The following is a 15,400-nucleotide window of genomic DNA, read 5'->3' as shown; positions in this document are numbered from 1 at the left end:
TTCTCACAGTGTTGAGGCTAGATATTTAGCCTATTATACCATAATAAAAAATGCCACCCTATCCCCCACATGATTGTGCTATTTTGGAAATTTAAATTAGTAGATATTTGTTAATGAATAGTTAGAGATCATAGATGACAAGCTTCCTGTACTAGTTTGTTCATTAGCTCTAGTTAAGGCACCAATTTTAAAGTGGTTATATTTTCTATTGAAGCTATCTTACTTTAAAATTACCTTTTAAAAAAAAATTACATTCCTTTATAGAATTTGGCCTAAAAACCATTGAGTATTTATTAGCATTCAAGTACCATATCTAAGTTGAAAAAATAAACTTGTGTTAGGAAAAATTGGATTAGATTTTTAAAAATTTTTGTCAGCTGTAATGTTACTAAATAATTTTTCACTTTTTGTTTTTATTAATTAATTAGAGTATGGTTGCTTTATAATGTGTTAGCTTCTGTATAATTTTTCAAACTAAATATTTTGCTGATAATATTATAAGGTGGTGTGGCCAGCTACTTTCTACTAAAATGTGAATTCAGTTATAAACAAATTAAAATTTAAAAAGTGATAAGATATATAATGTTCATTTATTTAATATTAATTACACTATCATTTATTTAATATTAATTACACTAGTATTACTAGTATGTTGTACTAGTAATATATACTAATATTAATTAAGCCATTGTTGCCATATTGATTTATTTTAAAAATTAATTATATTATTTAAATTAATAATTAATATGACATTTTATTAACTTCTATAAACTGGCAATTTTGAATAGAATATTTTTGTATTTATTATAGGGTAAAAATACACTTTAGAAATTTAGAAATAGGAGTTTACCAAATACTGTAGTCAGAATTTTGAGTATTACCTGTCTTTCATTTTGGATTCCAAGTTGGTATTTTCTGGAATATGTTTAACTGGATTTTAATAGGTAAGTTGAAAAAGTGTTCTGCTCAAATTAATTTGAGAACGGCTGAGTTAAAAGTTAACATGTTTCTTTATTTTAAGATTACTCAAAAGCTTTCACTATGTGAATCTTTAAGAGAGGAATAGAGTATGCAATATTTCTCAAGTATTATCTGTTCATAGAAACCTTTTTTCTTTCAACTATCTATTAACATCTCTTGGAAGAGAGTTCCTTTTTCTAATGTGAAAAGAAACAATTGTTGCCACATTTGAAAAGTGGCAATTTGGTTCCATTTACATGATCAGTTAAAGGATAGATTTTCTCCCCTACATATAAACAAGTTTGAGCCTGCTGCTGTGTCTTTCTTTAACCCCAAATACTATAGTTATTACTTGGGTTTTTTAGGTTGACCAGACAAAATGATGTTTGTTATAGATATATTCATATGTTATCATGGTAGTCTATCCACAGAATCAGGATCCTGAAAGATTCTATCAAATAACTCATCTGAAATAGTCCAGGAAGACTGTGTAGAACAACTTGGAAAAAGCTGTGACGTTCTTAAAATGCTACAAAATATATTATTTATATATTCTTCTGTTTTTGTGAGATAAAGTTAGAGGTTTATCATATTTTTACATGCTGACACATATTCGTGGGACAAGAGCTAAAGGTGGAATGCCTCCAGTTGTGAAAATGCAACATTTAAAAACAGTGTTTACTGACAGATTCAGAGAGTCAGGCTGCAAAAATGTTTTACTGAGTAAAGAAATGAAGAATAAAAGGGTGGAGTATTAGAGATAATACAAACTTTTTTTAAAACTGCAGACTATAATTAATATGATACAGAGAAGAAAGATTAGAGGAGTCATTGGGAATCACTAAACCAACCTTATAATAATTAAGAAAATTTTACTATTGAATATTCACACAGATTTGCTAGCTATTAAAATTGTGTCAAATACATCTCTGTATCAAGTACCATTACTAAATATTACTTAGAAGTAGTGTTTAAGCAGTTAAAGACTTAGAAATTTGACTTAATTTTTTAAATGCTTTATATGTGGTAAAGTACAAAATAAATATACATTGAAAGTGTATTTCAATACTTTAACATTTACCAGATTATTTACTATATGTATACCTTTAGATAGGAATATAGTATGAAAATTATTTTCAACTGTTAGGTTTTTCTGAATGGAAATTGTTAACAGTTCATGATTATTGTCATTCTTCTGTACAAAGGACTTAAACAAGACCTCAATATCAGTAATATAAAAATAGCAGAAATCTTCATACATGTTTCTTCTTGAACCACTGTGACCTAATGAATAAATCTTAGTACAACAAACTGAATAAACACATTACATACCAAAGTACCTTTGTATAATGCTAATAATCCCCAAATCATGAGTTGTTCTCTGGACCCTAGAGCTGTACAACTGAAAAATCTCAGATTTGGCTCCCAAATTTTCTCATCAGTAGTTCCAAGAATAACCTGAGTTACTGAATCACCAAGAATAATTACTATAGTAAAATATCATTAAATTGGGCTTATTTTATAATTTGATAAAATTCAGGTATCCTAACTGATGTTAACTTTTATTATCTATGAGAGGTGACAGTCGTCAGTCAGCTAAGTCATTTGCATCAAATGATATTTTCTTTGCCCATTTAGTTATAACCAATATTAGTTTGGAATAACTATATAGTTCATAATATATCTGAATGTTTTAGACAAACTATGTTGGGGGGTGGACTGTGGAGGGGGGTACTTTTCCTGGAGTTTCTAATTGTCTTTCATTCTTTCATTATTGGGAGAAAAAACACATAAATGATTTCTACCTTCTTACTCATTCTTCTTCTTAAAGATGTGTCTGTAAGACTCCATACTAAGATTCTCATTTAGATTGATTGTTTTCCAGGCCTACGACACAGTCAATACTGGGATTTTTTTTTTTCCTTCATTAGACTGTTACATTACATTGACCATGGTTTCTTTTCTTGATATTCATCTTCATTTTGCTGGAATACATTCTTAAGTAAATTTGTCAGAAAGAAGGCAGAGTAGATGAACTTTTTGAATTTTTATACAAAAAAAAAAGTTCTCCTGGCCTATGACTTCTTTCATCACTTTTCTACATGACTTACTGTTTCTTTCAGATCTCAACACATATCCCATTCTCAAAGAGGCCTTCCCTGACCATCTTGTTTTAAATTGTGAATCCCCTGTATTACCAGCCCTTCTTCACTGCTTTTTCTCTTAGAGCACTTTTCACAATCTAACATGCTATAATATATTTTGCTTATTGTCTTTATTTTCCCACTAAAAATGCCATAGGGCAGAGATTTTTGTGGTTTTGTTCACTGGTATATCCTTGGTACATAAAATGTCTGGCACATAGTAGCCCCTCAGTAAATAATTGCTGAATGAATTAGTGAATTTTCCTCTCACTATTACAGTTATAAATCCAGGTTTTAAATTGTTTTCTCTCAGAAGTTTGAAGGGATTGCTCCCATGTCTTGTGGTATCTAGCGTTATTAATGTGAAAGATAAAACTTTTATAGGTGACCTATTTCTTCTCTGTTTGAAAGCTTTAGTGTTTTTGGGTCTCTGAAAATTCTCAACAATGTACATAGACGTGAGGTTTTTTGATTCCAGTTGGCACTTAGAAATCCCTTTCAGTTAAGATTTTTTTTTTTCCCATCTCTGGGAAAATTTATTTTTTTTTAATTGAAGTATAGTTGATTTACAATACTGTGTTAGTGTCACGTGTACAGCAAAGTGATTTGGTTATGTATATTCTTTTTTTCAATTCTTTTCCATTATAGTGTGTTACAAGATATTGAATATAGTTCCCTGTACTATACAGTAAATCCTCACTTATCTATTTTATGTATAGTAGTGTGTATCTGTTAATCCCACACTCCTAATTTATCTCTGCCCCCAAGGGAAAGTCTAGTTTTTAAAGAAAAATTCTTCCCCTGATTTTTTACTTTATCACTATCTACAACTCCTATTGGTTATCAGGTTTATCTTCTTTTCCCTTGATGTTCATTTCCCTTATTTTTCTCTTTTTAATTTTACATCTCTTTAATGTAGGCTTTGATATGCTTATTAATATTTCAGCAGTGAAATCTGGCATACTGTTTTCTTTGACTAAGATGAAATACTAAATAGTAGGCTAAAATAGGATAGATTGAATTAATATTTGCATTTTGTTTATGACTACTAATAATGAATGACTAAGGTAGCTTATCATATCAGTAGAAAAAGGAAGTATTCATCAATAAATGATCACTAGTTTACTGGAAAAGGATTTAGTCTAATTTCTCCTCAGACACTATATATTTTAAATATTATATAATAAGAAAATAATATACATCTATAAAATTTAGGAGTAGGGAGGTTCATCACAATATTATTTATATGGGGATGTCCAGATGTCTAACAGCATTTAATAAGCTGTCATACTGGTATTATGAAATGCTTTGCAGCCGCTAACAGCTATATTTTCAAAGAATATGTAATGAGATTGGAAATGGTACACTATCCCATTTATTTATTTATTTATTTATTTATTTATTTATTTATTTATTTATTTATATACAGTTGTCTCTTGAACAACATGGGTTTGAATTGCATAGGTCCACTTATACATGGATTTTTTTCCATAAAGATGTACTGCATTACTTTTTTTTTTTTTTTTTGCGGTACGCGGGCCTCTCACTGTTGTGGCCTCTCCCGTTGCGGAGCACAGGCTCCGGATGCGCAGGGTCAGTGGCCATGGCTCACGGGCCTAGCCGCTCCGCGGCATGTGGGATCCCCCCGGACCGGGGCACGAACCCATGTCCCCTGCATCGGCAGGCGGACTCCAAACCACTGCGCCACCAGGGAAGCCCCTGCATTACTATTTTTGATCCATGGTTCAAGGATGCAGAACCAGATACAAAGGGTCAACTATAAAGATATACATGGATTTTTGACTGTGAGGAGGATCAGCATCCCTAACCCCTGAGTTGTTCAAGGATCAATTGTGTGTATATAATATAAATTTTCGCACATGTTTAAAAAAAACTAGTGAAAAATATTCAAAATGTTAATACAGATTTCATAATCCCTTATATGAAACTGTTGGGCCCATATGTATTTCTGAATTCCAGGTGTTTTAGATTTTGGAACAATAATAAATGCATTTACATGGTAGTGTCTAAAGAAGTACTCTATAATCAAACACATTCATATTTCTGCAGTGAAACATGATTGTTCACATTAAGTAGAATACATAAAGTCTATAAATATTTTCATGTCAGTTGAGGTCACATTTTGCTAGTAAATGAGTTTATGCCAAACTTAATTTTTAAATTCCAATTTTTTTAAATGTTTTTGGAATTTTAGAATTATGTCCATTTTGGATCAGTAGTAGTTAGCTTGGGCAATGAGATTATGACTGATTTTAAAATTTTATTCTTTATAATCTTTCAAGTGTTCCTGTACTTATAGGAGCATATGCATATGTATGTTACAGAAAAATATTTTAGTAACAAATTTAAGAACTATGACTATATATACTTGAGTTAAGTTTTCTTATTAAATCTTAGCCTTTCCTAGAGAAAGGAAGAAGAGTCCAATTCACCAGAAGCTATTCATTCATAGATTTAACAAATACTTATCCAGTAACCATACTATTTTAATAAACATAGATAACCTTATAAGTTTTCAGGGAAGTTAATATTTCAAACATAATATAATACCATTTCACACTCTTCTTATTGTCAGAAATTTAGTAACTCATACAATTCCAGTTGTTCACCAGGATGCCAAAGAGAAGCAGGAAATTTCATATACTGCAGGTTGGGTATCAATTGATACAACCATTTTGGAAAGCAATTTGATAATATCTAGTAAAGCTGAAGTTGTGTATATACTCTCTAAAACCTCTTCCATGTCATGTGACTTGTCATCAGTACATTGATTTATACTGTTTGAAAGTGGAACTTTTTCAATTTCTCTTGCATCTTGCCTTAGCATTTTATTTATTGTAATTTTACACGCTGGTATTACTGGGTTCTCACTAACGGTGATTTTTTTCCTTTTGGGGGACAGTATGTTTGCTCTTCAGTAACTTGCTTCCTGAGCCTTTTCACAGTATGGCTTTTTATTTTTTTAAAACAAAGACTTTACTTATGCTTGTTTTGATATTCTAATAGTCATGTAAGTATTCAGCACCTTTACTTGTCAAGTGTGATACGTAGTTGACTGTCTTGTCAATTTTGCTGAGGCGATGACTGCTATTTTCCATGGAGAAGTACATGGAGTAGGATGACTAGGATTACCAACCAGAACTGTCAGTGGATCTAGGCATAGAATTTCTCTCTTTCATTGTATAGTTTCTCAGAAATCACTGTAGTTTTCTTATTTCTCAAATTTTGTGGATCACCTTTGTTCCACTTCAGAATTGTCTCATGTATCTCTTTAAATTGAAAATGTTAAAAGGCAATAGTGAGATTTTTAGACTCAACTTTTCATTCAGCAAACGTTGAGTGTCTACCATGTGTTAATTACAGATCAGGAATACAGTATGAATACAACCTAATCCCATCTTCAAGGAACTTAAGACCTAGCAAGTAAGACTTGGTTTCAGTGTGGTGTGGTAAATGCTAAGATGGTTAAGTAGGGGTTGGATAGAGTTAAGTCGAGGTCTTCCAAGTCAGGGGTCAGCAACCCTTTTTTGTAAAGGGCCAGGTAGTGTATATTTTAGACTTTGTGAGCCATATTGTCACAACTACTCACCTCTGCTATCATTACGTGAAAGTAGCTATAGAGGATACATAAATGAATAAGTGTGGCTGTGTTCCAATAAAACTTTATTTATGGACACTGAAATTTGAATTCCATATGATTTTCACATGTCACAAAATATTTTTCTAATATTTTTAACCATTTAAAAATGTGGGGCTTCCCTGGTGGCGCAGTGGTTGAGAGTCCGCCTGCCGATGCAGGGGACACGGGTTCGTGTCCCGGTCTGGGAAGATCCCACATGCCGCGGAGCGGCTAGGCCCGTGAGCCATGGCCGCTGAGCCTGCGCGTCCAGAGCCTGTGCTCCGCAACGGGAGAGGCCACAACAGTGAGAGGCCCGCGTACCACAAAAAAAAAAAAAAAAGTGAAAACTATTTATAGCTCTCAGACCATACAAAGACAGATGGCAGACCAAATTCAGCTCACTGGCCATAGCTTGCCAACCCTTGTTCTAGGTCTTTGAATTACAGGATATTGTTAAATGTGCTTATTTCTGATAGCTTATCCAGTCCCAGCTACTTTCGTTTACTAGAGGAGTTTAGTAACCTGTCATCTTTAGAAATATTGAAAGTCTTATTGCTAATCCCGGTGGTTTCTGGTTATCCCTGATATTCTGAATACTAATTGTGATTCTATTAAGGTAATAAAAACAACAATAATAGTTCTACTGCATTAATGATATGCAAGTTTCCCAGCCCACAGGTTCTAAACTCAGTTGCTTACAGGGTCAAGGAAAAGGCTTGAGTGTTTGAGAAACAGGGAGTCGTGTGAGTTGGGGCACAGTGAACAGCAACACATGCCTCATCTAAAACAGTCAACAGCCACTACTTAGTTCCATCCAGTAGTAGGATGCAGCCCTAATATTCCCTGATAAAAAACATCTTAAGAGAAGCCAGAAAGCCAGACTTAAATCTCCCAGTTGTTAAATTTGGTAACAAATATGTTGTTGTTTTTTTAATTCTTTCTGTGAATAAAATAAAACCATCTTTAGGTCCCATTTAAGCAGGCTGGCAACTTGCCATCTCTGTCCTAGCATTTTCTGTGTCAAAGGAACTTTTACAGAAATATCTATAGTGATATGCATTAATGATTTTATTTTGAAATTTTAAGCCTCAGAGGATATTTTTATCTTAATACTGAAAATATTGTTAAAGCAGTTTTAAACTAGAAGTCAAATGCAAATTTCTATACATGATGTTCACATGTTCAACTCTCGTTAAGTCCAGGTTTGAATGTATCCAGTACTACTTACAGCTTTCCCCTATAGCTGAATTTATGGTCACAAGCTTTTTTTCTTTTTCATTTTGTTAACAACTTTATTGTGATGTAATTCAAATACCCTATAAGTCACCCACTTAAAGTCTACAATTTGTTTTTAGTATATTCACAGAATTGTGCAGCTGTCACCAGTCATTTTTAGAACATTTTTATTACCCCAAACCCTTTAGCTATTACCCTCCAAATTCCCCCATCCTAGGCAACCTCTAATTTACCTTCTGTCTCTATAGATTTACCTATACTGGATATATCCTATAAATAGAATCATACAATATGTGGCCTTTATGTCTGACTTCTTTCACTTAGCATAATGCTTTTAAGGTTCATCTAGATTGTAGCATGATTCAGTACTTCATTTCTTTGTATGCTGAATATTATTCCATTGTATGATATACCATATATTGTTTGTCCATTCATCAGTTGATGGACTTTTAACTTGTTTCCACATTTTCCTATAATGTATGCATAATGCTGCTATGAACATTCATGTACAAGTTTTCATGTAGACATACGTTTTCATTTCTCTTGGGTATATACTTAGGAATGGAATTACCGAGATATATGGTAACTCTGTGTTCAAGCTTTTGAGGAATGACCAAGCTTCCAAAGCAGTTGCAACAGTTTGCATTTCCACTAGCAGTGTTTGGTGGTTTCAGGTTTTCCACATTCTTGTCAGCAACACTTGTTATTATCTGACTTTTTGATTATAAACATCCTCATGGGTGTGAAGTGCTATCTCGCTATGGTTTTGATTTGCATTTCCCTGATGACTAATGATGTTGAGCATCTTTCCATGTTCTTGTTGGGCATTTGTATATCTTCTTCAGAGAAATGTCTATTCAGCTTGACCATTTTAAATTGGATTTTTAAAACTTTTATTATTATTGTTCTTTATATATTCTAGATACAAGTTCCTTATCCAGTATATGATTTGCAGATATTTTCTCTCATTCTGCAGTTGTCTTTTCACTTGCCTGATAGCGTCTTTTTTTGGCTACTTGGACCCTCAGCAGTGAAAGTGCAGAGTCCTAACCCCTGGACCACCAGGGAATTCTCTGATAGTGTCTTTTGAAGCACAGAATTTTAAAAATTTTGATGAAAGCCAATTTTTTTTTCTTTTTCTTGTGCTTTTGGTGTCATATCTAAAAAGTCATTGCCAAGTCCAAGGTCACCAAGATTTACCTCTATGTTTTCTTCCAAAAGTTTTATAATTTTAGCTTTTTAGATCTTTGATCCATTTTGAGTTAATTTTTGTATATGGTGCAAGGTGGGGAGGGGTGGAAGTCATAGGCTTTTAACTTCAAAAATCAAACCAAAGGTAAAATATCTGAAAATACTAATAAATAAATACACAAATAAGTGGCAAGAGATACATGAAACAAGATTGCCAAAATATTAATAATTGTTGACTGAGTGATGAGTACCTGGGGTTTATTATGCTATTTTCTCTACATGTTTTGTTTGAAAATATCCATATAAAATGTTCTTCTAAATATCAATTTTTTTAAAAATATCAGTTTATTACAGTTTCTTACTATCTTTTTTTTTTTTTTTTTTTTTTTTTGCGGTACACGGGCCTCTCACTGTTGTGGCCTCTCACTGTTGTGGCCTCTCCCCCTGTGGAGCACAGGGTCCAGACGCGCAGGCTCAACGGCCATGGCTCACGGGCCCAGCCGCTCCACGGCATGTGGGATCTTCCTGGACCGGGGCACGAACCCTTGTCCCCTGCATCGGCAGGCAGACTCTCAACCTCTGCGCCACCGGGGAAGCCCTCTTACTATCATTAATCACAGGCTTGTCATTGTATCTTTAGCATGGCTTGGTGTTGGGCTGTTAGTTACTAGATGGCCATAAGTACAAATTCGGTTATAACTATGAAAATCTTATTTAAAATATTATGAGAAACTGTAAAATCAAGATATCAAATTAAGCTAAAACTTTTTTATCCCAAGGTTTCTTAATTCTTGATTTATCCCCAAATTTTATTCTATTTAGAATTTTATGAACAGTATATTTAAATGTGTGTATGCAGATTTGTGTAAAGTTTATAGATTACTACAGTGTACTTCTCAAACTTGTGTTGAGAGGCAGCTGTTCTGGAGAATGCTGAGTGGGGGAAAGTTCATTTTTGCCTCAGGTAAGCTTGCAGTTGAACAAAATTAAATTGATTTTCTTACTACAAGATTTCTCAGGACCCTTTAATGTGCAAGTATGTATCATAAATTTTTAAGATTTGGCAAGCAGTGTTTTTTAAGCTTATTTGACTACTAATGTACTATGGAATAGTTTGTAAAACACTGGCCTGCACATTTAAAATCACGTTATGTCCATAGACAGTTAAGTAGTTTGTTATCATTTGCTTATCATTACCTCGATGGCTGTCATTTCTTAAAATTTCTCCTTATGTCTATCCTTTTCTGTTGCTTTTTCTTATTTCTTTATTTTACTCTTAAATATTTGTCTAACTACTAAAAGTGACCAGATTTTGAACTTGCTATGTTTCTCTGTAGGTGTGGGGTTTGTAAGACTAAAAAATATTTTCAGTTAATTATGCATTTAAAATATAATAAGTTATGACTTTATATTTATTTGTACTTGTTATTTTTATAGCATTTGAAAAACTAGCAAAAGATAGCAATGTTTAGAGAATTACAACTATTAGGTATATTTTGGTATCTTTCTAATTGAATTTTGCTTTATTCCAGAAAATATAGCCAAAGGAATAACTAGCAGACTTTAAAATCATTCAAAATTGTGCCACTCAGAGATAATTATAAGCATCTAAATTTTTTTGATAAAAGTAATACTTATACATGGGGGAAAAAACCCTGGAACTTTATTGAGAGGCATAAAATGAAAGCCTCTCTATGTACCTCCCAGCTGACCATCCCTACCCCAAATCATTAGGGCTTTTCTCCTCAGGTAACCACAAATAATAGTTTCCCAGGTATCCTTTGTTATTTGTTTCTTGAATATCCTTTGTTGTTTGTTTATATTCAGGGCAACATAAAATTTATACCTATTTTGTTTTGTTTTTCACTTTGAGATATTTTAGGATGAGAATTTGAAGGTCACATATTATATTCTACCGTAAATACTGTGAACTTTTTGTCATGTTTCTTTCCATCTATGTCACTAGTGCAAGATCATGAAGGACAGGATGAGCCTTGCTTGCACAACTCAAAATTCCAAACTGGAACATTTTAGTATTTTAATATTTAGTATGCAGTTTATGTGGTGATTTAAATCCAAACTAAAGCTGACTTAAAAGCCTCCCAAGTAGTATGACAAAAGATTTTTTAGATTTGTGAACTTATGTTAAGTCCTATTAGACTATGAAAATTAAATTGTCTTTTGAAATACACTTAAAAATCTTTATTGCAAATGATTAGACAAAAGCCATGCTCTAATATGATTTTTAATTCCATCCCAGTAACATAGGTCTAGAAGTAAGTCAGCAAGCCAGATGGAAAAAGCTGCTTTTAATAGCTATGGGACTGTGAAAGTTTTTTTCTTCTGTTCCTTAGGAAATATGTACATAGGAATATTAGTGTTTTCTTGGACTGCACTTTTCTTTTACATTAAAACTTTGATTAATGAGAATTAGGGGAGATTGCACTATTATGGTTAATTGAATTTTGGTTATCTGAGGAATAATTAGTAGAACTTCGTATTGCTCTGTTCCTTATTGTTGAAAATCTTCCTGATCTCTGTCAATACCCTTTCTTGCTTTAGTAATTAAATACTTGTTTGTTTCCACTATTTGTCTGTGAGAGAACCATGTCTAAATTATATATCTCCCCCCCCAAAAAAAATGCCCTCGGGCTTCCCTGGTGGCGCAGTGGTTGAGAGTCTGCCTGCCGATGCAAGGGATACGGGTTCGTGCCCCGGTCCGGGAAGATCCCACATGCCACGGAGCGGCTGGGCCCGTGAGCCATGGCCGCTGAGCCTGTGCATCTGGAGGCTGTGCTCCGCAACGGGAGAGGCCACAACAGTGAGAAGCCCGCGTACCGCAAAAAATAAAATAAAATAAAATAAATTATATATCCCAGTCCCTCGCACAGGAAGGTCAGACACAAAATTAAGTGCATAGTAAATACTTTTTAAACACTTTGGTTGTTGAAAATAACCTAGTCTTTCTTTGTTTTGGATTTGGCATGCAATATACTGACTTTTTTCTCAGTAAGCTGAGCTTTTACCATTATGTTGTTTTAGGTACATGTATAAAAGTTTGGATAACATATATCAGTTAAAAAAAGACATTAGAGCCACGAAAGGCCCCGAATAGCCAACAATATGGTACTGGCCCTAAAAACAGGCACACAGATGAATGGAACAGAATAGAGAGTCCAGAAATAAACCCACACTCAGATGGTCAATTAATCTATGATAAAGGAGACAAGAATATACAATGAGGAAAAGACAGTCTCCTCAATAAATGATATTGGGAAAACTGGACAGCTACATGCAAAAGAATGAAACTGGACCACTTTGTTACACCATATTCAAAAATAAACTCAAAATGTGTTAAAGACTTAAATGCAAGACCTGAAATCATAAAACTCCTAGAAGAAAATATAGGCAGTAACCTCTTTGACATTGATCTTAGCATTTTTTTTTTTTTTTTTTTTTTTTGGTTACTCCTCCTCAGCAACATGGATGGACCTGGAAGGTGTTAATGCTAAGTGAAATAAGTCAAACTGAGAAAATACTGAATGATTGCACTTACATATGGAGTCTAAAAAACAAAACAAAACAGAAACAGACTTGTAGATACAGAGAACAAACTGGTGGTAGCCAGAGGGAAGATGGGGTGGGGACACAGACAAAATAGGTGAAGAAGATTAAGAGATACAACTTTGTGTGGTTACAGATAACGTATGGTTATTGTGATGATAATTTCATAATGTATAAAAATATCAAATCACTATATTGTACACCTGAAACATATTATTAATGCAATTTTAAGTAAATAAATAAAGCAAACAATAAAGAAATGTTAGTATATAATAATTTTGAATGTTATTTTTACATTGTAAATACAGTTACTATAATGGAATGTTTTTAATTAAAAATTTAAGAATTCCATGCTTTGATAGATTGGCTTGCTTTAGGCAGGTATAAAACTTAAGGTCATGAGGTTCATACATCTGTGGCTAATGTAGTTTTCTTCCCTTCCCTTCTCCTCCCCATCTAGTACATATGCTTTTTAAAGTATACTTTATATTTACAGAGTTTCTTTGTTTTTTATGGTCTGTTGCTAGAGAGAAAGTTAATTCTCTGAAACAGTTTTTGGTTTATTTATAGATTGGTCAAAGAAAAAATGATGTATGAGAAAGAAGCAAAACAACAAGAAGAAAAGATTGAAAAAATGAAAGCTGAAGATGGTGAAAATTATGCTATTAAAAAGCAGGTAAAATTATATCTTAAATAATAACAGCTAACATTTACATAATACCATATTAACAATGGATTAACAGCCCTCTGAGAAGGTCCTACTAAAGGTCCTATTAAAATCTCCATTTAAAAATAAGGAAAGTTACCATCTAAAAATAAGGAAACTGGGGGCTTCCCTGGTGGCGCAGTGGTTGAGAGTCTGCCTGCCGAAACAGGGGACATGGGTTTGTGCCCCGATCCAGGAGGATCCCACATGCCGTGGAGCATCTGGGGCCGTGAGCCATGGCCACTGAGCCTGCACGTCCGGAGCCTGTGCTCCGCAACGGGAGAGGCCACAACAGTGAGAGACCCGCGTACCGCAAAAAAATAAATAAATAAAATTAAGGAAACCGAAACACAGGTTAAATAACTTGCCCATGGTCACACAACTCCTAAGTGGCATACCTGGGATTTGAACACAGGCATTCTGGCTCTGGAATTTGTGCTCTTAGCCATTAAGCAGTACTGCCTCTCCAGTTTTAAGTATTAAATATAAAATGGCCTAGTCTTATAATTAAATATACTTATATTTACAGATATTTTTCCCAAACTGATATGAAGACCACCAAAATTATACACACACACACACACACACACACATATTATGCATTTCAATGGCTACTTCTGATTATCCTCATGGCAAGTTTCAGTCTCCTTAGCATTGTATACACGGCTCTTCTTAATTTTGGTACCTCCTTATCATTCCAGCCTCATCTTTTGCCAGTCCCTATCTGGACCTCTTAGGTCCTGCCTTTTAGTTTCCTGAACAAGCCCTTTCTCCTTTACCTCTGAGATATTGCATATGTCTGGGATGTTCTTCCTACTGGTCCTACCTACCCTCTCCTTATTAATTCCTACTTATTCTTTAAACCTCCTCTACACTCCACCCTAACACTGAGTTAGGTGCCCCTCCTCTGTGGTTTCATAACACTTTATTTATTCTCATCATAACATCTAATTTATATTCACTCCTGGTTGACACTTCTTTTGTAATAGCTTGAGAAAATAGAGGCTGTCAAGGGAACTTATATTCCCACCACAAAATCTGTCAATCTACCTGCACCTGTACCCATACTACCCACCTTCCTTCCTGTTAGAGTGGATTATGTGCCTCAGCCCTTGTTACAACCATCAGTGACACTGTTATCACTTCTTTCTTACATAACCTCTCCTTGGAATGCTCTTTTATGTTGGCATCTTTGATAGAATGGTCACCAGGTTTCACTGCCATTTTTTCTCACTCTGCTTTGCTGAAACTCTCCCTCTCCCAGCTTGCTGTCTCTCTCCCATCTCTCTCTCTGTGTCTCTTTATCTCTCTATCTTTAAAAAATTTTTTTAACCTTAAGAGTTCTAGCTACAATTCCTCTCTAGGTAATCTCATACCATCCTTTAACTTTAAGTACCATCTTTATGCCCATTCATTTGTTTGCACAGAACATATTAATTGAACCCCTGGCTACTTGCCAAATACTGTTCCAGGCACTCTTAGACGTGGCATTAAAAGCAACAACAAAACAGAAAAACCCAAAATTCCTGCTAACTTGACATTCATTCTGGTGCCAATATCTCCCAAATTTCTATCTCTGGGCCCAACCACTCCAATATGTATCAGTATATTCAACTGATCACCAATTTGACATATCCCTTGTGTGTTCAATACAAGAATCTTGGTCTTCCCTCAACCCAGCTCACCTCCCTGAAACAAGAAGCTAGTCTTTCTCTTGTTTCCCCCCTCTCAATAAATGGTACGTCTACTTATTCAGATACCCAAACCAAAACTTACGGGTCTTCTCTTGATCACCAAGTCCTCTTTCTTTTTCTTTACATTTCTTTCTCTACTGCCACTATCCTAGTCCAGTCCACTATCACTTCATGCCTGTACTACTGCAAAAGCCTCCTGGTTGATATCCTCTTTGTCTCTTGATAACTCTCCATTCCTTTCATACCACAGTAGCCAGGTTGATCT

General features: G+C 34.2%; 1 protein-coding gene across 2 annotated transcripts in view; it reads left to right on the top strand.

Moving 5' to 3' along the window:
• The window catches only part of TBCA (tubulin folding cofactor A), a 98,431-nt gene that overhangs the window by 68,226 nt on the left and 14,805 nt on the right, over positions 1 to 15,400 (top strand). The window contains exon 2 of one of the 2 annotated variants that reach the window (XM_033852955.2): positions 13,306 to 13,411. The exons of the other annotated variant lie outside the window; for it this stretch is intronic. Coding sequence (XP_033708846.1) covers positions 13,306 to 13,411 — 106 coding nt within the window. The remainder of the gene's footprint in view (positions 1 to 13,305; positions 13,412 to 15,400) is intronic. 2 annotated transcript variants of the gene reach the window in all.

This window comes from Tursiops truncatus, chromosome 3 (genome assembly GCF_011762595.2).
Source record: "Tursiops truncatus isolate mTurTru1 chromosome 3, mTurTru1.mat.Y, whole genome shotgun sequence".
Classification (NCBI taxonomy): Eukaryota; Metazoa; Chordata; class Mammalia; order Artiodactyla; family Delphinidae; genus Tursiops; species Tursiops truncatus.
This window is presented reverse-complemented; position numbering and strand designations above follow the sequence as displayed.